The sequence below is a fragment of the Astyanax mexicanus genome, chromosome 2, assembly GCF_023375975.1.
Source record: "Astyanax mexicanus isolate ESR-SI-001 chromosome 2, AstMex3_surface, whole genome shotgun sequence".
Classification (NCBI taxonomy): domain Eukaryota; kingdom Metazoa; phylum Chordata; class Actinopteri; order Characiformes; family Acestrorhamphidae; genus Astyanax; species Astyanax mexicanus.
The window spans coordinates 57,842,251-57,865,803 of NC_064409.1; the positions used below are offsets into that span (position 1 = coordinate 57,842,251).

Below are 23,553 nucleotides of genomic sequence, written 5' to 3' on the forward strand. Positions count from 1 at the left end.
TCGTTTCTCCAGCAGCCTTCTCGTTTATTTCGTGTTTTTTTTTTAGCACTTATGCTCTTTCTGTAGCCTGACTGAAAGCTCAGCTCCTGAACACAGAGTGGGTGAGTTCTGACAGGCTTTATTATCCGCTGTTTGTGCTGTAAGGGTCTGCAGCTCCTCCGCCACGATGCTGAACTCCAGCAGCAGCAGCCCCCTCTCTCCCCCCGCCGCTCCGCTCTGGACCTGGGTGAGGTAAGACTCCTCCAGACTCGCTCTCTCTGTGTAAAAACGGCGCTTTGCCTCAGTGTTTGTCTGTCTTCTCGCTGGTTAATTAGCTTCGTGTGAAGTCACGGCTCACAAACAGCCTCAACAACTCGCTCGCGCTCTGTGGATGTTCCGTCATGGCAGTGACGTCAGGGCTGGACAGATTGAACATGTCATGCTTAGTATAAAAGGCAGCTCCTATTACACGGTGTTATGATTTCTCTTCTGAGGCACTTTCTGCGTGATAAGAGAAGAAGACCGTGGTCATGATGCCTTTCACTCTGTTAATAATGATCCTCATAGCTTTCCCAGTGTCTTCCAATGGTAAGATTGTAAAAATATTTTACTGGGTGTAAAACTTCATGTTTTAAAAATAGCTTTTATGGTTATCACTTATAATGTGTATTACTTTAGTCATTTTAGTTATTAAGTATTGTACTCTAATGCTCTTGTTTATATACACGTTTGACTTGTTTATGTGCTGTTTTAAATAATGTGTAAACTGTTTAAGTGCAGTTTGTTTAATTGGAGTTGATTGGAGTTAGCCCAATTCATTTAAGACTAATAGTGTTGAGGCAACAAACTAAATTGTTTGATTTTACAACTTTCCATACCTAATTGTTTGTATATGTATGTATTTATTCTTAATATAATGTTACATGGAATATCTGCATCCATTACAATTACTTAAAAAAGTAAAAGTGGGTAATAAATAAAAATATGTATATGTGCAAGATTATGTAAAGAATTATATTTGGCAGTTTATATTCTGACTATATTCTTATATTCTTATTGTAAATTAATCATGAACTTATTCTCATCTTTGGTCCTGGTGTCCTCATCCTACCTTGCATGTTTCGGGTGCATCCTTGCTTTGAAACACTTGATTCAAATGATAAATGATCAGTTTGTCATCAGAAGTCAGAAAATCTAATTTTAAGTTTTCTAAATACACAGCTTTCAAAAAATATATTTTTCCTCTCAAAACATGTAATTAATGCAATAGAGGGTTAAGAATGCCAATTTTGCTGTGTACAGGCTGACATGGGCTAACTGTGCATCTGTTTGTATCTTGTAGGTTTTTGTTAGTTTGCATGTATTAAATTATTAATTTAAAGTTCTTCGAGTTAGAATTAGATTATTGCCACTTCCAGATCTCACCTTAGGTTTATACAGAGTTTGATATGGGTGTAGGTGTAGTATCCTCAGAGACACAGTTGTTGCTAGACACATCACCAGATTGAGACCTTTAGGTGCTGAGCCTAAAACGAGATGTTGCCATTTAGACTCAACAAGATGTAAACAGTCTATAAGCAGTTCTAATTTAATAGTAGTCACACCAGCTAGAGTCTGGTTCAATTACAAATCATTATCCTTCTTTTAACAGGCTGTCATGGTCTAGCTGAACATGGATTTGATTAAGTTTGGCTTTTAGTTTTTTTTCTGAGTTAAATTCAGATCAAGATCTCACAGAGTTTAAAATGGGAGGAGAGTCAGTCACCAAAAAGACAGTTAATTTATACTTTTAGACACCAGATTTAGACTTTTAGGTGCAGAAACTACAAGACTAGATGCTACTAGCCATTTGCAATCAACAATCTATGGCACACACATATTAGCTACTTATTAGCAGGCTTTTATAATGAATGGGCATAGCAGTGGTGGATTAATTACCCAAAGCATGTGCACTTAACTTAAATTAGAGATAACTAATGTAAACTTTTCTCAGGCTAAAGTCATCCGTTAGACTTCAAATGTACTTAAGTATAGAAAGTAATAGCATCACTGTTTATCCCTTTCAGACCTGAATTATCTCCAGTGATAGAAAAAAAAGTAAAAATGCTGTTTTCTGTCAGTAATGCACAGAAAACCCGACTCTAATACTATAAAATCTATTTAGCAAAAAAAAGTCAAACTACTAAAACTAAAATATGCATTCTAATTTTTTATTATTATTATTTCTATTGCATTGGGAGCCTGCGTGTAATATTTTGTGTTTCTTTTCGACCTTTTTTATTTCATGAACTATCCCTAAACAGTAAAAAAAAACATTATTAAAGGTGTTCTAAATCACATTAAATTAGTAAAAAAAAGCCTCTATTAATTAAGCTTAAGCAGTACTGTTTTTTTCTAGTGCAGTGGGCGAGGCCAGGTTACTGTTTCATTGGTTTAGCAACTTGTTTATTGGTTGGTTTATGGTCTATTCTGAACAAAATATTTAAAAATGAAGAAAATACATGATGTCCATTGTAATGGATGCAGAGCCTGAAAGGGTTAAAATGGCTCTAATGTCCAAAGACTCTTGCATAAACAGCTTGTTTTAGGTGTAGTGTCTCTCTCTTTAATTAGAATATCATAAATTATTAGTAATTAGATACTGACGTCTATTAAAATGATCATAAACACAAAACACTAACACTTTTCATTGAGTAGAATCAGGAAATAATGTTTTGCAAACAAAGTAACTGTTTAAGATTTATCTGGAACTTGGTTACAAGTTTACATTAAATATCAACCTCACTTTAATCACAGTTTCAAATGTGTTTTTGTTTGATATATTCCATCTGTATATTAAATGTATCTCATTATATCCCATAAAAACACTCTGAAAATGTTAAACTGTTGTGCATGCTTGCACAGTGTGTAGCACACAATGTCCATCAGGTCAAAGCAAGTTCAAAACAATGGGTATGCTGTACCCTAATTGGTGTGTTTGTTTTGATATGTTTTACATGGTCCAATTTTGTGCACACACAAGTCAAAGTGTCTTTTTGCACAATGCATTGGAGTAGAAATTAAGATATTTGGCTTAAAATAGTAAAGGAGATCAATTAAAAAGTCACCCAAACTGAAAATACTTTACATTACATTTATTTTGTATGTATTTCTGTGTTTAGCAGTACAGACAAACCCTGGTAGCTTTTAGTTAACAAGAACAGTGGAAGCTGAATGAAATCTGTATGTCATGCTCAGTTTAAACCAGACGCTGACTTAGTGTGAGGCTAATATCATGCCTGAAGATCTTGCCAAAACAGGTGAGAGAATTCACAGCAGCATCAGACTAAACTGCATACAGAATGAGAGAGCTTTGTGAAGGAAAAGGTGTGTGGCCAAATTGCAGAGTTTTTTTTATCACTTCCTGTTATTAGGACATTTGGCCAGTGAGCGCATACATATTAGAAATGTAATTGTTTCCTTTTGCAATTAGAATCAAAACATTAGAAAGAGTCAAGCTCTGCAGTTTCTAAGAGGACCTCTCTCAGTGCATGAATGCTGATCACTGTTGTTTTAGTGGGAGTTGTGTTTAGTCTGTCACCCTTTTTGTTGCAACAGGTATAGCAGCATTATCTGGGATCTAAATATATATGCATACAGTATTCTACTGGTGCTGACACACGTAACCCTTATGTTTCCAACACTGCAACTTTGCAGATGAAGAAAGAATACCCTGAATAACTAACTTCAAAAGAGGTCAATGTTAAAATACTTTATTCATTTCAAAGCATTTCTGTTGGCCTATTCCTCATGACATTTGAACACAATATAACAAATACCTACCAAATGTACATTATGTAGATTATATCAAAAAGTAAAAGTTTTTAGTTTTAGTTTGGGCTGTAAAATATATTATTTTTAACTTCATTATCACAATGTATACATGTACAAAGTCATATCAAAGGGTGCAATGTCTTAGTGCAACTGTATTAGCTTTTTGAATATTAACTTTTTAATGATTTATCTACTTGAGCAAATTTATATCTGTTCAAAATTATTTATTTCATTCCATTACTGGATACACATAATAACAGAATTATTAATATCATGACATGATGGATCATTGACGTCTAGTCTACTGGGGAAAACACCTGTATTTGGTATATTGCAATATATATTTAGCAGCTAGCAGAACAACAAAACATCCCAATGTCCCGTATATCCCAGTTTTTGTTCCAATATCATGCCGCGCTTATTTCAATATTATCAATATTTCTTCTTTAAATGTTACCAGATTCTCAGCAGAGAACTGCCTTGACCTGACAGCATCTCAGCGCTCAGATTAAACATTCTCAGTGGATACCCAGTAATCTCTCTGTGGGGAAGACTGGGTGACAGACACACAGCTTGAAGCAGAGCTGACTGAAATAGGTTGGCACAGAGCGGGGAAGCAGACTGAAGCCAGAGAGAGTGTTGGGATGGTGGAATGCATTATTTCAGCTGATTTAGGATTCTGCTTGTGTCATTCCACTAGATCACAAAGAACAATGAGAAACCTTTTTAAAGAATTTGACATTTTTAAGAACTTACCTACAATTAGGACTCGTTCAGGTTTAAGGTGTTTTATTGACTGTGTTAATAAATGTTAAAAGTTAATGTTAAATTTATTCACTGAATCTCTTTCTCTGTCTGTTTTAGGTGGAAAGTGGGGATACAATGGTAAGTCAACTGTTATTGCTCATCAGTAATGGTTTCGTATTATTCCTGTTTGATTTCAAGAAAATGAAATTAACCTGTATATAAAAGTGTTTGTTTTTGGCCATTATGTATATTAGGGATGCACCAAATAATTGGCAAGTGTCAGTGTCACAAATAAGAGAAAATAACAAATAATATACCGAACATAATCATTTATTGTAAAGTATATATTACAATATTCTTAACTTATTCAGACTGATATGGAAAAATAAAGTTCATGGTAATAGTAGTACTAATACTATGTAATAATGCAGCTATACATTTGAATTTTGCTGTTAGAAAAAGTTAATATGTTTGATACCTGTATATTTGCTGAAGTCATGCAGATTCCAGACCAAGGAGAATATAGATAATAGAAGGGATAACAAGAGGCAACCTAATAGAAGACTTTAGTCTTGTACATTTTGAGCACATTGTTAATTAAAGTGGCAAAATAATGAAAACCTGCAAAAAATGCATTTGGTGTTCTGTATTATGTCAATGTTACATTTTATTTTCAGCTAAAATTCATCCATAATTTATAATGAACAGCACTTGACTTGGGCACAGTAATAGGAAAGTATGCTTTGTTCCATATAGGGCAAATATATTGTTCTCTTTCTAGCTGTCCTAGGGGTCATTCGGTCAGAGAAAAGCAGAATGTGGGGTCAGATAGCAATAAAACAGCTGCTGAATTCCCATTGCCTTCTTTTTGATGTCCTCAGTTCCCCCAGAGAAAGATCGTTCAAATTCATCATCCTTTACTGGAACTGTTAAAATATTTGATTCTAAATACAGCAATGTGCAAATTCCAGTTTCTGCAAATTAGTGTGATTACTCACTCTTTCAGTGATGTAATTTCCCAGTCATCTACCTGCTAATTTAGTAACACATATATGGCCTTGGCACTGCCTCTCTTCATAAGACCTATCATAGGAATAGGCTATTTTAATATTATCTCCTCCATTGCTAAAATATCATGATGCTCACACTGTCTTGGTAGCAGTAATTTCATAATATCGAAAAACAAGTATCTCTAGGAATTGGAGACCTCACTTAAGCTCATGCAGGATCTGACCCTTCTCTAACTTCCACTGGGCTCCTGACATGAGCACATCTGCACATCTTCAACATCTGTGTTGTCTCTTTTCTGACCTTGCCACAAGCGTGTCTTATTTATGTGTACGATGTCAGCAAAATCTCACGTCTCTAGTTTTGCTAAGCCATCGTTTTTTCCTAAGCCAGAGCAGCAAAGACAGAATTAGAAGACATTATTCGAGCTGTGTTGGCCGAATGACACATTTGCATTTTAGAATTAATACAAATAGAATTAATATTCCTTTCTAGTGTATCAAATATAAAGCACAGTATTATAAGAAAATATTAAACCAATTCACCTTTTACTCTGCAAATGTTCTCCACCTAATTAACGTTACCAAAATACTCTGTTTTTCATCCCTACCACATGATTTATCTCCTTATTGAGGCAGTTGTTGAGGGCAGACCATTTTAAATAATACTCCAGAAACCACATATGAGCTGTGATAAAGAGCTGCTATACTGACTATATTTTGAGGAATATATTGTTCCCCTGACTGTAGGGCTCTTTATTCTAATTTAGTTGCTTCCCTAGGCATAAAACAGAAGAATGCATAATTACTCTTATATTATTAAATCTTTAAATAATCTGGTGCTGCCTATTGTGCCCATTTACAATTAAAAGCTTGCTCTCTTGTACTCCCTCATTTTCACAATGACTTGCACAGTGAGTAAGGTTTAGTCCACACAAATGCACAAAACATTCCACCCAATCAAAACCAACCAAACCACAGCATCTAAGAAATGAATCAGTGTGGCATCAAAGTACACCTCTGGATTCTACCACTCACTAAATATACTGTACTAATGAATGGAACAGAGCTGCTGCACAGTATATTGTTCCCTCTGCCTGCGGAATACTGATGCCAAAGCTACATTGTGGCAAATGTCTTGGGACAGGAACCAGTATTGTGTCCCTTTCTCCAATTATCCCTTGCCACATCCCATGGAAGCTGAATAACTTCTATGACATATTACCAGCACACTGGTGACATTGTAGATTGAGGAATGGTATAATAAATAAAAACCTGCACAACTTTAGAAATGAAATGCCCCATTCATTATCAGGCACCCACTGTCAGGGCTCACTCAAACTCAATTATTCACATCAGATATACAGATATTTTGACCTGTATTTCCAAGTTGTCTTCTGAAGAAATACTAACAATTAGTAGCATTCTGCTGTCTCATGGCATGTGAGTGTATTTTTTGTAATTATTTTATTCTTATTTGTGTCTCTGATTTAAAAAAAAATATATATAGTGTAAAAAAAAAAATCAGTCCACTCCAGCATAAAGTTTGAGTTTATGAGTTCGAGTTCCCAGAGTTGTTCCCTGATGGGTTATGCTGCTAGAATGAGGTCCAGCGCAGCTCCCCTGGAACACACACTTGGGGGAGCATCTCTTGTCTTGTCAAGCTAAACTGAGCTGAGTGGTCCTCTCTGACCACTGGCCCTGAGGCCTCCATGGTATTCTGTGCTGACTCCAGATGAGTCAGAGCCTCTTTTCTCGCAGGCTGGGGGGACAAATAACATTCCACTGCCCAAAGACTTTGGGAAACCAAGTCGACTGAAAGCATTCAAGTAGCTGGTGGCTTTGTAAATCTGAACTAATTAAGCTGTAAGATCAGCCACTTTCTTTATATGGACCTAATGTGTCTATTAGGAGTGAAGAGACACACATTTTAATTCCTAAGAATGGACTTACACTAGCTGTCTGTAAGCTGCATCCTAGATGGGCTCCATTCCTCTTCCGGTACTTCAGAGAAGGCTGTTCCAAAGTGTATATTCTCCATCTACAGTGCAGAGCCCACAATCAACAAGTCATTATGCTGTTGTCCCTTTGTATACAGTCAAGAAATGCAGCAGACATTATGAGTAATTTGAAGGACACAACTGATGTATACTTCTCAGCCCTTTCTTACCCACAATACACTGAGCATGCTCAACACGACGAAAAAAAGGAAAACAGTAACACGAAAATGGCAGAAGAAATTTACATCTACATTTAAATTTATGGTATTTAGCAGACGCCCTTATCCAGAGAACTTACAACAGTGCTTCATTGTTTACTTCAAAATATATATATATATATTTTTAAGATTAGTTTAGGAACTCTTTAAAAAGATAAATCTTCAGTCGGCGTGTGAAGACTGCAAGTAATTCTGCTGTTCTGACACCCAGTGTAAGTTCGTTCCACCACCTTGGTCCTGAACAGAGAAGAGACAGGATATTTTTTTTCCTGTTGGGCTTGAGGGAAGCTGGTCCCTTTTTTGCTTTGTAGGCCAGCATCAGGGTTTTGAATCTGATGAATTCAGTGCATCACATAAAAACAAAACATCTTTTCACCTGTTAGACTGTTCCAAACTGTCAGTACTGATGCTGTCAGCCTGCCTGTTCTGGACTCTGAACTTTCCCCCATGGACTCCAGTTCCCAGCATGCACCCTCTCTGGAACACTCACACACCACTGATCATGTGATGCTACAGCGTTCCCTCTCACCCAGCTACTGATTGCTAACAACTGTTCACCCATGTGTATATTCCTCTTCACCTTCCTTTGTTCCCTGCCGAGTATTGCACCTAGTTCTCTATCTCTTATACAACACGCTTCCTTGTGTTGCCTACCGTTACCAATCTGTTTTTGTTTCTGACTTCCCTTTTGCCTTGTTACCGACTCCTTTTGTTCATTCACTCACTTAGTCTTATTCATTCACTAAGTCTTTCCTCTGATTAGGGTTTTCCATGTTTGACCCTGGACCGCTTGGCTTATGTGGTTTACATATTCTGCCATTTTGTTATTGTCCCTGCCTGTCCCTCACTATTCCCTTTTGTCTATTCTCTTTAATAAATGTGTTTCTGTACTTTGTCCATCTACAGTTCATAGCCCACAAGCAACAAGTCATTATGCTGTTGTCCATTCGTATACTGTCAAGAAATGCAGCTGACATGATGAGTGATTTGAAGGACACAATTGATGTATACTTTTCAGCCTTGTCTTACCCATAATACACTGCGCGTGCTCAACATGAGAAAACAGTATGATGAAAATTGAAGATTTTTTTTTTCAATTTTCATCAGAAGAAATTGTGAAGAAATGTAATGCATGTAATAACCACAAAGCCTCTTTACACCTGTTAGTCTGTTCTAAACGTTATATATACTTTTATTTTGTTACTGGCCCTGCCTGTCCCTCACTATCCCCTTTTGTCTATTATTTTCAATAAATGTGTTTTGTATCTGCAAGTTTCTGTCTTATGCCTGGCCTATGTGACACAAACAGGCTGTTTAGATGCACTTTTTATTGGACTGACCTACCAGGGACCTGTCCTACCAAGACTGCATCCTAAATTTGGATTGCAGCTAGTATATTGAAGAAATTATGAATGAAGAAAATTATGAATTTATCCATTTGCGTAATAGTTTAATTAGACTTCTAATAAAGCTAGTACGTGGCCATGTCTAAGGAGAGTGTTTGTTCAATTGCTTTAGATATCATAAGGGTTTTATTTTACTTAACCCAACTTAGTTCAGTCAAACATTGTCCTAATTTTAGTTCTGCATCTTACAGTTTAAATTGTGTTATTAAATGAGTTGCAGCTGAAGTTGCTTTTTTTTTTAAAGATGATTGTAGCTCCTCCCCCTCAGTTTCTTTTACTATTTATTCACATCTGTAATTCATAACTTCCCTAGTACATGATGTACCCAGACTGGAGACAGACTGGAGACTGAACTTATGATCTCCTTCAGGCTGGGCAATGAATTGAAAAGCAATCGAAACTGACATTTACACATCCAGCCGATGTAATCTTGTGTAATCAAATTAACCAATGGAAACTTGTCAGTTTTTTTTTTTGTTTTTAATCCTGTTAATACTTTTAAAAGTAGTGACATTTCCGTTTTGAAAAGGTAAAACTATTAATTTAGACCAAAACAGAGGCCATTTATTGATTATTTTGTTTGTTTGTCAATTTGTTTGTTCATAAAAGGTTAAACATTTATTAATTAGTAATGACTATAGTTTACAATAATTTTTATTATTTTAAATATCATGTTTGCAGAGAAAATAATCTTTTTAGCTAAATTGGATTGTTAAACAATGTTAAACCTGCGTTGGACACGTTGGACCTGGGAACATTATTGCTGTATTGCTGGACGTAACAGGAGGGTTAAGTCGCTGGCATCATGTGACATATTTAGTTCACAGATCTGCCTACGATTTTTGCTTATGCGTAGGAATCACAGAATTCATGACACTGTGACGATGTAGCAGGATGCCATTCAACATGAGCAGTGCTGTCCATGCCAGCAGGCAGTAAGGGTTATGTGATTACAGTGCTAAAACTGGCCTCAATTAAAATGGCAAACAAACTGGACAGTGAGTAATTATGACCAAACAGAATGTGCTGCTTTTAATAGAGACATTTTGCCTGCCTTCAGCCTTCCTTGACCTTCCTTTCCAAACAGTGCAAATCCACAGAGAGTCTCACACTCCACAGAAGCACTTGCAGCTCAAGGCTCTCCGCTCCTTCTCTTATTTTGACCTCTCTTATGTTCCCTTCTTCTATTTTTGGAGCCTGTTGCTTGTTAGAACGTAACTAGAAGAGAAGTTTAATTATCTGTTGTTTGTTAAAGAAAACATGAACTGTGAAGAAGCGCAGGGCTGCCAAGCTACGGCTTTTCATTGCAGCGGTTATGGCAGTGGCTGTCCCCAGAAGTATGTGTGCAGTTTTGAAAAGAAAGAAGGCTTGTAAACAGAGAATGTCAGCACCATCACTGCTCCGATTACCATTCTCTTCTCATCCAAACTGACTAATCAGAGTTGCATAACAGAGAATGTCTTTGTCATGGGAAGATTAGAAGCACATTTAATACTATTTAGTCTTTTTAGTTGTCTTGGCTCAGTGTGCTAAAAAAAAAGCAATTAGGTAAAATTGCTAATTTGATTTTAAACTTTATTGGAAGCTTTACGTAGCAATGATGGACAGAGGATCTCCAGAAAATGCATTAAATACAGAAAAATACATTTTCAACAAGACAATGCAAAACCACATGCTGCACATATTACATTACAATTGTGGAAAAAGGAAACAGTTACCGGACTGTCCTGCTTTCTGTTCTTACCTGTTCCCAATAAAGAATGTTGGGATAATTTTGAAATAAAAGATGCGACAATATAACTCCAAGTGTTGCACACTTTAATACCTGTTTTCAGGAAAATTGGGCCTAATTAATACATAAGAAACTCAATGCTTAATATCCTTTGTGTCAAAATGTCAAAGTTAAGTCAAAGTAAATGTAAGAAACACTGTTTTTTATGTGCAATTTCTATACTGTCCCAACATTTTCTGATCTGAGGTTGTACTTAAGTTGTTTTGTGGTACAGTTTCCTCTGGTAGACGACAGCACGGTTACCAGACAAGACGGTTTATCCTGTCCTGCATTACGTGGCTCTTTTTTAGGGTAAACGCTGAATTATACAAGCCTCTCATTTGGATCAAGCCAGCAATCTCTGTCTCCCTCTGCAACATAACCAACTACAGACTCTTTTCTGACACTAGCTGCCTCTGAATTAATGCTGACAGAATTTGTTTCTTAAGCAGTTTTTCACATGATTACCAAGGTATTTGGAATTTGAGCCACATACTTCTCACCTCTTAACATAATACTCATTGTAAACAGAAGGTCATTTCAGATACACACTTTCAGTGGCCTGAACAAAGCTTTGCGGACAGCCTGAGAAAAGCCAGCACGAGAAACCCGTGCTATTTTGAGGATTGGCATTGTCCTGAGGGCACTCCTTCTGCAGGGCAGCATTCTGTAAACATTTGTGTGACACAGGCGCCTTGAGCTTTATCCAAGAAGTACTTGTGGGCAAAGTAAAAGATTCAGAACTCCATCAAGTTCAAAAGGACAGCAATTTAGAGAAAAGTGCCCAGTCAGTGTGGGTCACTAAATTGGTTTATTTAACATTTAGAATGGAAAAAGATATAATGCGTTATGACAAAGGCTAAAGCTTTTGGTTTATTGTCTTTGGTTCTAGGGCCTAATGGAGAGCACCACTGGCCCAAGCACTTTCCATACTGTGGTGGGGCATTCCAGTCTCCAGTAAACTTCCAGCCAGAGTTGCTAAGGTATGATCCGAACCTGTTCGCCATCCAGCTTCAGAACTACAACCTGTCCAGCAGGGAGCAGCTCACTTTAAGCAACAATGGACACTCAGGTAAGACCAGCCTCTTTTAATGATTTATACAATCATTGTCATATAAATAGTTTCACCCAGAAGAAAGTGTGGGATGAAAATGCTATTTGGAAGAAAGATAAAAATTATTGTTTTGTTTGAGCTACACAGAGAAATAGTTAATAATGGATGTACAGTGCATGACACAACATGCTAGAGATCATGTAGAGGTTCCTAATGGTGCCCTGCAATAAGGGTGGATTGTCTATAGCAAGTCCAATAGCATTCCACATATTTTTAACTGGGGGCACACACAGGTCTCCTCCAACAAGGAAAAGGCTTTACTCATCACTGAAGATGACCTGCTTCCATTTTGAGTCACTCCATGACAGTTTGGCATGACTACAAACTATGTTTCATTTTAGACAATGAGTGTATCTGGATAGTTCAATAGTTGCACCCAGTAGAAATTGTGGAATTGCAATGCTATTTGAAAGAAAGATAAATATTACCAGGAACACTAAATGAATAAAGTTTGTGATATGGGAACCTTAGGTAATATTTTTTTTACCTACCCATACAGAAATAGTTTATAATGGATGTGCAACATGCCAGACATCTCAGCCTGGAGTTGTAGAGGTTCTTAATGGTGGCTTGCAATAATCGATTCCATGTAGCTTGAATTTATACACGGTTTCTGCAGTTTTTTCAGTAAGGATGTAGTGTCTATTGCAAGTCCAAAAGAATTCCACATATTTTTAACTGGGGACAGGTCTGGCAATGTGACTGGCATAGCATCTGTGTCTTCAAAGCAAAGTGTCCTGTTGGAATTGTGCACTAGAGTATGTGTATAAAAAAAGGAAGGTTGCAGGACCTTACTAACATAACATTGAGCTGTCAATGAACCGTTGGTCTTGGTACTGACCGCAGGGCCTCCACACACAGATTTGCTGGTCGCCTCCAACAAGGAAAAAGCTTTACTCATCACTGAAGATGAACTGCTTCCATTTTGAGTCACTCCATGACAGTTTGGCATGACTACCAACTATGTTTCATTTTAGACCATGAGTGTATCTGGATATTTATGGTCCATTGTGTTTCTCATTGGTTAATTTCACTTTTGGCTTAAAATCATAAGGTAATTCTATATGTTTTATATTTACGTTTAAATCTTATACCTGCAAAAATGACTCCTAAGGCTTCATAGACAGAAAAGCAGAAGATTAACAGTTGTCATACTAATGGGCACACATGCATCAGCCACAATAGCTAAAATGGCCTTTCTTCTCAAGGCTAATTCCTAGCTGAACATGGAGAAAATGACAGGAGGATCTTTTTTGCATGTGGACCCCAGCAATTTTCTGTAATCACCCGCTTATTACCATAACCATGCGTGTACACAAGGGCAACAACCAGCTCATATTCTGGGCAAGTAAAATACGGAGTGTTCCCAGCCATGACTCACGTTGCAGGTAATCTGCTAAACAACAAAGCTTATGCTGCTTCGCTTATAAGCTTCAACTGCATTTTCAGTTTTAAGGAAAATGTGCTGTCACATTTTACTTCGTGAGTATTTACCTACCTAATTTCTTTTAATTGCTGGCAAGTCTAGACTTCTCTTTGAACATACTGTAGACATGTTTTATTTTGAAACAGGCCTAGCTATGGCTGTTATAAGCACGTCTGACAGACCTCCAGGTCCTCTGTACATCGTGTCTCGTCTCATCACTGCCTCTTTTCTACATGTGATAGGCATCTGAGAGCAGGCAGGCATTTCTGTTTGGTATGCCAGGTGAAATCCTAAGCGTTTGCCGCTCACAATAAGAAGCCTGCGCCCCGGGGATGCTGACGAAGCGCTCTTTGAACTCTGTGCACTGCTGGCCATCCTGGCTGGCTAATTGCATCACTGGTACTGATCTCAGAGCAGCCCTGTGGTTTCAGTGGCTTGGTGTTTTGAGAAAGCAGAGACATACTCTCACTTAAGCCCATGGTAACAGAAGTGACGTTGGGATTCTTAATAATAGTCTCTGTAGTCTTAAGTAGTCTAAAGCGACTAAAATAAGTGTTTTACTTCGGTCCATGATGGTATATCAGGCTTTTTCTTGCTGAATTCAATGTTAGAAGCCTAATTTATACACTGTGCTAAACACAGATCTTGGAACATACATGAGAATTCAGTGTCTAAGGATGATGTATACATTACTGCACAGTTTCTATTGGAATTATAAGACTTTTAGACCTTTGATACTGTGGTTTTCATCTTATATTTTTGTTTGATCCTACAAGTTATCCTAGAACTAAATTTTTTTTAGTTGTTCAGAACGATTTTGTTGTACGTTTTTTTTTAAGTACATTAAACTAAGGCTATTCTCACAAAGCAGGTAAATGTGGCCCAAATCTGATCTTTTATGTTATATGTGGGACAGGTGTAAATGGCAAAAAAACATAAAATTTTATATGTTCAAACTATAAACTAAAGATTTGTTCAGAAAATTGAATGTGGGCCACTTTTACCTGCTTTGTGAACATACAGTAGCTGAAGTGTCTACTAAAAGACATACATATAAATGTAAGTTAGGTTTTATTTAAATTTGTGAATTCACTTTTTCCATTAGTCTCAGTGCAGAGTATTATGGCATCAGGCTGTAAATGGCTTTATTTCATTTTGGCAGTGTGTGTGTGTGTGTGTGTGTGTGTGTGTGGTTTGTGTTCACAGTGCAGCTGTCTTTACCATCCTATATGCAGCTGACTGGCCTGCCCCATCGCTATTCAGCAGCTCAGCTTCACTTCCACTGGGGCACCCAAAATGTGCAGGCTGGCTCTGAACACACGGTTAATGGCAAGCAGTTTGCAGCTGAGGTGAGAAAATGCACTCTCTCTCTCACACACAACATGCAAACACCATAAAACACTACATTTATGATGCTCACCCAGAGGATTTGGCAGAAGAAACAGCTGAGTTTGAAATTGTTGGCATACTTTTAGAAGCATCCACCCTTTGGTAGAAGGAGAAAGTGCTTTTAGCACATTTAGATTTCATAATTGGGTGCTTATTTGGTGTCTGGTCTTGTGGCTTGGATACCATCACAACCCATCCTTATGTTTCAACAAGAGACTATGCAGCTTTTTGATTTAGGGCTGAAGAAACAAGCACTTGCGTGTCCAAATATTGTTGATATACAATTTGATGTACTGTGCTATTGTCAAGCATTCCTCTGAACTACACTTGTGTATGTGATTTACACATAAATGCACCCTAAAATCAAGCTGTATAATATGACAGGGGCTTTTGGCCTACCCTGTTGTACTGAAGCCATTAAATATGAATATACATATAACTGTCTTATATATATAAATGTCTAATAGGGCTGCAAGATATATTGTTTAAGCATTGTAATTGCGATGTGTGCATGGGCAATAGTCACATCGCAGGATGTGCGATGTCACTTAAGGCAATTAAATCAAACACGTAATGTTGCAATGTTTTGATTCTTGACACATGAAGTAGATACACAGCGCTGTCTCTGTGTCTGTGTAAGTGACAGGCTGCTGCTGCCTGATAAGTGCAAGGGGGAGGGGGAGTGCAAGGGGGAACAGGAGTAAACACGAGGTAACAGCATGGCCTCCATCCACATGGTTGGGCACATGCTTGTAAACGCACGTGTTGAAAGCTGTGCACCTTTACACTTTTAATCCCAGAAAAACGTTTTTATTTACCTTTTAAAAAGCTATATAAATTACCTGTGGGATATGCTTAAGTCATTTACAATTTACTTACTGCTATCCAATGACTTGTCAATGTAAAATATATCAGATGTAAGAGCCATACTGTTTAAATGAAAGGTTAAAAGGCTTTAATCACCATCAGGTTAATAAAGAAGGACAAAAGGGTCTTAAAGACAAAGCGAGTGCTGGTGTGTGTGTATGTGTGACAGGATAGTGCAGACTGTGCTCTTTCTTTATGGGGTCAATGCTTCTCTTCCCAGGGAGAAGTTGGGGCATCCTGTGGTTTGATGTTCCTTTCTCTCTAGACACGTTAAGGACTGAGGAATTTTCTTCCCTCTTTTTTGCTCTGTCTCCCTGACCACAGATCCTGGTAGCTCTTGAAGACATTCCGCTTTGAAAAGGGAGAATCATGTTCAAATGAGCACTTCCCCGAAGTAGTGAAATTGTCCCCCATTTTCCCATAGCCTACACCCAGCCTATAAATATACTGGGTGTAGGCAATGGCTAAATTCCAGTACATGGTTATGTGTTTGCATCAAAGAATTTGCAGTCTTTGCTGACACAATTCATACAAAACCTTTACAAGCGAGCCTTTTCTGCTTTTGGGGCCACGAGCCCATCAATCTCAAATTCTGGTCGGTTTCTCTGGTTCTTCGGGGATCCTGTCCTGTGTTTATGTTGGTGTCTGCTCCCTGCTTATTGTGGTACATGTGGCAGCCTGCACAACTACTCTATATTTCCTTGTGGCAAAATAACACCCACCTGTCTCTTTCAGATCAATTACCACCCACACATCACCCTGCTGATGCCAGAAACATGCCAGAATACAGAGAACCCAGAGAAGTTCATGGAGAGAGTACTGTAGAATACCAAGAGAATACACTATATGGGTGAAAGCTTGTGGAAACCGACTTATTCAAAGTTTATTTCAAAATTAAGAACATTAAAACTGTTTCTGGCTTCCCTTTCTTTCCTACTTGCCTACTATTCTAGAAATAGTTTTAACTAGATTTTGTAAAATTGCTTTGAAGAGCTGATTGTATTAACCCATAAGAGCAATAGTTGTTTTTAAATAATTTTATTTCTAATGTTTTTCCCCATTTTTTCCCCAATTTACACGGCCAATTACCCAGACCACTCATTAGGACTCCCCCTATCACTAGTGATGCTCCAACACCATGAGGGTAAAGACTAGCACATGCCTCCTCCGATACATATGAAGTCAGACACCACCTCTTTTTGAACTGCTGACAGAGTTTTACATGTTACTTTGAAAAAGTAATTAGTTATAGTTACTAGTTACTTCTCCAAAAAATGAGTCACCAGTAAAAGTAACTTTTGCGTTACTTTTGTGTTACTCACCCCTGTAAACCCCCCCCCCCCCCCACACACACACCTTCTCAGAGCGTGTTTCATAAGCAAGATAAATTGAGTGCATGACAGCAAAGACAACAATCATTGCTTAGGCGGTTATCTTATCCTCCCCTCCATTGCGACTCACACACACAACGAACACACACACACACACACACACACACACACACACACACACACACTTGCGCCTTTGTCTGTACGCGCAAAGTTAAATAAAAAGTTAATTGTGCGGCTAAAGTAACATGAAGTAACAGGGTGGCGGAAACAGTAACGGCGCTATAGTGACAGTCAGAGTAATTAGTTTGATTACTCGTTGCTGAAAAAAGTAACGGCGTCAGTAACGCCGTTATTCCCATCACTGGATGTAGATATCCTTGGCATAACCTCTGTCATCTGTGACTTTAAGGCAAGCTCTTGAGACAGCAGCAGTGTGTGGATGGGCATTGTCTTGTAAACGTCCAAAGACCATTTCTTTCTGTTCTTCCTAGATGCATGTGGTACATTTCAACTCTGGCAAGTATCCCAACATCTCCATGGCAGTGGACAAGTCTGATGGTCTTGCTGTGCTAGGAGTTTTCATTGAGGTAATGATGTAATATTTGACAACATTTCCAAAACATAAGTAGTCTAGTCAAGTTGTGAAATATTTATTCTTTTATGTTTCTTTCTTAACATAGGTTGGCGAGTTCAATCCTGCTTTTGAGAAGTTCTTTAAATATGTCAATGGCATAAAATATAGAGGTATGTTTATATTTAGAAGGAAATTCTAAAATCACTGTACTACACACATACAATGTCTGTATACAATGACAATGTAATTTTTTTGTTTTTCTACTAAAATCTAATAGACCAGAAAGTGCAAGTGCCAGCATTCAACATCCGGGAACTGCTGCCTTCTCGTTTGGATGAATATTACCGTTATGATGGCTCTCTCACCACACCACCCTGCTTCCCAAGTGTGCTGTGGACAGTGTTCAGACAGCCTGTCACCATCTCACTCAGACAGGTACTCTCTACAATTGTCTAAAGCTGTTTTTACATGTGAAATTTCTAAAGAATCATACACTATAGGAAATGAGCCGCATGGTTTAAGCTAGGGATGGTACCTGTGTAGAACATGCTGGAGGATCAGCATGACTCACTGTGAATTACCTGCTCTTTTTACATTACCTGCACTTTTTACTGTGGGGGGGGGGGTTGGTAAAGATTGGGTAATGTCCAGGCAGTAAACCTGGGCAGCAGAACTGTGCATGCCTGAAAGCGAGACATTACAAAGGCTTATTTAAACCTTAAAGATATACTTTCAATCAGTCTGGCTTATAAGTTGCATACAGCTGATTATCGCTTACTTAGAATGACTTTAACCCTCCTGTTATGTTCTTGGTCAATTTGACCCGTTTTAAAGTTTTAAAATCTAGAAAAAAAATAGTTAAAAGCTTTTTTCCCTCTAAAAAATTATTTTGCTTGCCTTAATTAGTGTAATCAACATATAATATAAAAATGGTTCATCTCACATATTTGCAACCACCCCCCTGCAAAAACTAAACTAAAACAAAATTGCAGTGTTATTTTTAATGTTATGTAAAACTATTGTTTTATATGTTGGTCTTTTAAAAGTAATAAAGTAGTGAAACATTTAAAACGTTTAAACATATATATATTTTTAATGACAAACAAGTGAACTTGTTGAACCACTACCTGTTAGAGGTAAGGAACATCATTGCACTAAATATTGATATTGAATAATTAGCAATGGAGTAAGTAAAAAAACAATTGCACTGCTTCAGTTTCAGACATCTTTTTATCAGGAATCATTGCTGTTCCTGACAAATAATCATAATAGGAGGGTTAACAAACAATACAAAAAGAACATAAACCCTCTGACTCATAACACACAGATGGAGTTGTGCTTTAAATGAAAAGCAGCAGGTTTTGTATCCTTTTATAGAATTGTGGAATTTTTAAGACAGTTGCTAATGAGCTAACTAGTGTGTTGCAAAGACTATGCACATATGGCAGCTGTCGCTGTATAATGCTATGTTTCTGTTCTTGGCTTGTGTTTACAGTACCTGGCACTGGCCACTGCTCTGTACTCTTCGCATGCTCAAGAGGTGGCCCCGATGCCCATGCTTGGCAACTACCGTAAGCCACAGCTAATGGACAACAGAGTGGTGTTGGTGTCCTTCCAGGATGGTGAGTAAAATATGGCAGCATGCTCACTGTGTTCGGGATGCTTGTGGTGAAGTGTCACCTGCTAACTGGCTGTATGATTTACTGTCTGGTTTGACAGAGTGATAAAGCATGGTCTCTGATGAAAGACAGGCTGTCAAAGTGGCTTTTCCTCGCTTGCTGCTTATAGGATGTTATATGACTGGCCCGCTGTGCACTTTCTTGTAATCTTTGTCAATGACCTTTTTCGATTGTAACTACTGTACCTTCAAATGTTTGGGGGTTTTAAATTAGATGCTTCAGTGGACATAAATCTGTCTTTCAAACCCCTGGTTTAGGCAGTGGCTGCCCACCACAGGAGTTTACTCTAAAGGCCATAGACTTGAATAGTAGGAGAGAGTACGCTTCGAGCAGCTGTCGTCACCGGAGATAGTCAACGCACAGCAGATTCCTTCTGTTTGATTTCTTTTCCTGCAAATTAAGATGCAATCTGCCAGCATAGCTTTATAACTTGCTTTCATCTGCTGCTTATGGTTCCTTCTGCAACGTCTCTTTCTTCTCAACTGCATGAATACGCCAAACTGGTCAAAAATGGCTGAAATTCAACTCTGCTGCTTGCCCAACCTGAGGCGCATGGCTGAAAGAAAGCCTCCGCATTGAGTTAAGATACAGTGACTGACCTTCTTTACACGCTGTGATTGGTACAGGCTGGGCGCTGCGTGGTACTCTTTCAGTGGCATCTCCCACACAGAGGAGGCAGGTCATCCAACAGCTGCTGCAGGGAGACCTTGCAGACTTGGCAGATGAAAAACTCCACCAACTTTTGCCAAAGATCAAACGCAAGCCATGGGCTCCTAAGGAGTGGAAGAATGATCTGATCCACCAGCAGAGCCAAAAACAGAGAAACAAGGTGCCGGGCCCCAATGGAAAAAACCTCCCGGTCTTAAAGAACACAGACCCAAGCCTCAGTCTGGCAAAGCTTGGTATAAATGAGGATGCACTGTGTTTTATATCTATGGAAAAGAACGTATCTTTTCAGCTGCTGAGACGTCACGCAAACGAGGAGATGGTCCATGCTCTGAAAAGAGTTGTCTTCCCAGAGCTAAACCTTAGAAGCTATTTAAAGTGCAAATCTGATTTGGACCTGCAGACCATAAGGTGTCTTCTCCGCACCAGACCTACAGATGAGGCGGCAGAGCTGGAGCAGTCCCTAACCAAAGCCACCAGGACGGATAGACAGCAGACCATGCCTCTGCCGAGATCCATGACACCGAACCGTGGCTCAGCGTTGACCAAGCTGGCAGGACAGACCCCAATTACTGCTCTGAAGAATGCCCACAACATGTTCCCCCCTTTCTACAGACAGATTCCTGTAGAGTATGAAGATTAGCAACCAGAATACAATCTCACAACCAGAGCAGAGCACATTACAGTAGGCAGCAAAGAATTTACTTCAATTCTGAATGCTGTGGGACATCACAGATTCTCACAAAACTCTATTTAAGGTTTTAGTCTGTCTTTTATCTGTTTTTTTTTTCTTTTGCTTCAGCAATATCTAGACAAAAGTAGTAGCAGAATTATAATAGCAGATTTCAGGATATTTATGTAGCTGCAGACGCACAGAAGTCTTATTCTATTTATTCTATCCTATTCTATTGATTTGAAATTATGCAATGATGGTACTTTAATCTTATGCTGCTTTCAAAATCTCTACTAGTCACAGAAATAGAACAGTGCATGATGTGTCAGCCATGTTACAGCAAAGTTAAACATCTCAACAATAAACACAGCTTGCATGGAGCAAAGCGCAGCAACTCAGTTGCGATACATCAGCTCAGTTGCGATACATCAGCTCACAGATGCCTTATGCTGCGGACATCACCCTTTTAGTGATGTGAGAAGAGAAAGTGCCATCTTCCCACCCAGAGAGAGCAAGGCCAATTGTGCTCTCTCAGGGGTCAGGTAGCCCTGAGATGGCAAGCAACATGACCGGGATTCAAACCAGCGATCTCCTTATCATAGCGCCAGCTTGGAGCCCAACAATATACTCTTTTTTTATCTGGAACAAGCACATGTCTTATCAGGGATAGTCATAACACTTGGGAGAAATGTGTTATATTTGATGTTATATTTATTAAAAGTGCTAGTAAATATTAATTTAAGGACACAGGTTTTCTTTCATGCAATATAAACTTTATAGCATTGACAGCTTTATGGATTAACTGCAGAAACCAGAACAAAAAACATTGTAGCAGCAGCAGCATTCAACCCCTAACAGGATTTTTTATGTAGTTATTTAAAGTATACAGGGATCCATTCAACTTGAATTAGCTTCTCAAATTTCATACTTTATAAGCTGTTCATGAAGTATCAAATCAAAAGATAAGGTATTGTGATTGTTCTGCTCTTATTATATTAAAATTTAATTAAATCTGAATTAATTTTTATTTAAATAGAAATTAATTCAGTGAGTAATGTCAAAATTATTTTTTTACCTTTACCTGTTACAAAATATGAACACGGTATTCACTCAGCTAAATCTCCCACAGTGAGATATTTTACTGCCTGCCAACAAAAAACATCGCCTTTTAAAACACAGTATGCAAACATGACCAAATACATTTTAATAAAATAATTTCCAAGGTAATACATCTAAGAAATCTTCTAACACTCATTATATTCTATTAATATTTTTTTTACTCATTAATACTCATTCATACCTTTTAAGACCATTTACCTCTATGACGTATAAACCTGCAACTCTTCTTAATCTACTTATTTTACTCTGCAGGGAAAAAAACTAGTGAGGTGTACAGTTCAGTTTAATTGGTTACAAATGTGTCCCTGCAGACCATCCTAACCATATTACTATATTACTATACCTTTATATAAGCAAATTCTCCTCCAACATTGACACGTATGATGACACATCCGATTTTAATGATAATTTTACCATTTCATCTTAGTTCCTTTCTGTCACTGAACTCCAGGACCTCCTAATTCCAGTAATAGTCTAGACATGAAACAGCTGTTCTAACAGTTAGCGCACTTTTCTCTGGAATATCCAGGCTGAATTATTTAAACATCACATAGGCTACAGCAACTGGCAAGGAAATATTTCAGCATTTTATAGGGAAAGCTTACTTCAGTGACAGTAATTATACAGTAAAGAGGTTAGAGACATGCAATATGGAAAAAGGCAGCTAAAGATTTAAACTTATGGTGCTTAAGCTTTTAAACATTCCTATGTTGTGGCTGCTTTTGGCGTGAGTTTAGACCAGAAATCTCGAACAGGACCATTTAACGGATTGACACACTTTTTATGTGAAGTTTCTTGATCATAAACTGTAAAATAAATGCATTACATGGAGCAATAAAGCAGTGTTTTTTGTTGTTTTGTTGATCTCACTTATAAAGTACCTTAATGTATTATTTTAATGTATTTTTTAATGTTCAACTTTACATCAATATTGACGAATTGTCTTGTCAGTATTGAGATTGTTTCCAAAATTTCAGTTTCTTTTTTTTCTCTTTTCAGTCCCCTATTCTTTTCTATTCAAACTGCTCTTCTTTATTTTTCTCCCTTTCTTGTCTTTGCTAAGGTGACTTCACTTGGATGAGCTGGGGTATGTTTTATGTTTCATTACATAAAGGTGGAAACAGTACTGTGTGGATGTATGAACATTTCATTTGGTGAAAGCCAAAAATTATACATATAAACAAAAATTAAAAAATATAATAATAGAAAAAAAATCATATTAAAGTAAATATTTTAACAAAAATATTATTTGTATGTCTGCATTGATCTTACTATGCACAGTAAAAGGCCATCATAAAATATTAAGTGAATTATAAGTTATGATTATACATTGTTTTGGGGTAAGTCAACTTAGTTTAGTCAAAAGTTCTGTGTCTTAACATTACATATCGAGTTAAGCTTAAAACTTAAAATCATTTTGTAGAATTCCTCTCTCTCATTTTACTGCCTATTTCCATCTGTAGGCTACAACTGCCACTATAACATGATGTACCCCAAACTTGGAGGCTTTTGATTATGGAGTGCTTACAGAAATTTTAACTTAACTTTCCTTACATTTAAGGAGCAGGTAGTTAGACTGTTGTGCCACTTTAGAGCTGTGAAATTAGACTGCAAAAAAGCCCAGTTCTGAGTAAATTTACCTCTCTTTTCTTTTTTGGACACTGATAAATTCATGGCTTTTCAGCTTTAGAGTGGTGCAACTGTCTAACTGCCTGCTTGTCTAGAGACAAGAGATCATTTTAAATCACCATCAGCACCACAAATCTCCATGAAC

At 37.7% G+C, this 23,553-nt stretch overlaps 1 protein-coding gene across 1 annotated transcript; it reads left to right on the forward strand.

Moving 5' to 3' along the window:
• The first annotated feature begins 249 nt into the window (after positions 1–249).
• Positions 250–22,618, forward strand: ca12 (carbonic anhydrase XII). Its single transcript, XM_007228253.4, has 9 exons — positions 250–567; positions 4,657–4,677; positions 11,834–12,013; positions 14,688–14,830; positions 17,560–17,655; positions 17,749–17,812; positions 17,920–18,077; positions 19,138–19,264; positions 19,948–22,618. Exons 1-9 carry the CDS (start codon positions 510–512, stop codon positions 20,628–20,630), a joined length of 1,530 nt encoding a protein of 509 aa, XP_007228315.1. The 5' UTR covers positions 250–509; the 3' UTR covers positions 20,631–22,618.
• The last annotated feature ends 935 nt before the right edge of the window (positions 22,619–23,553 follow it).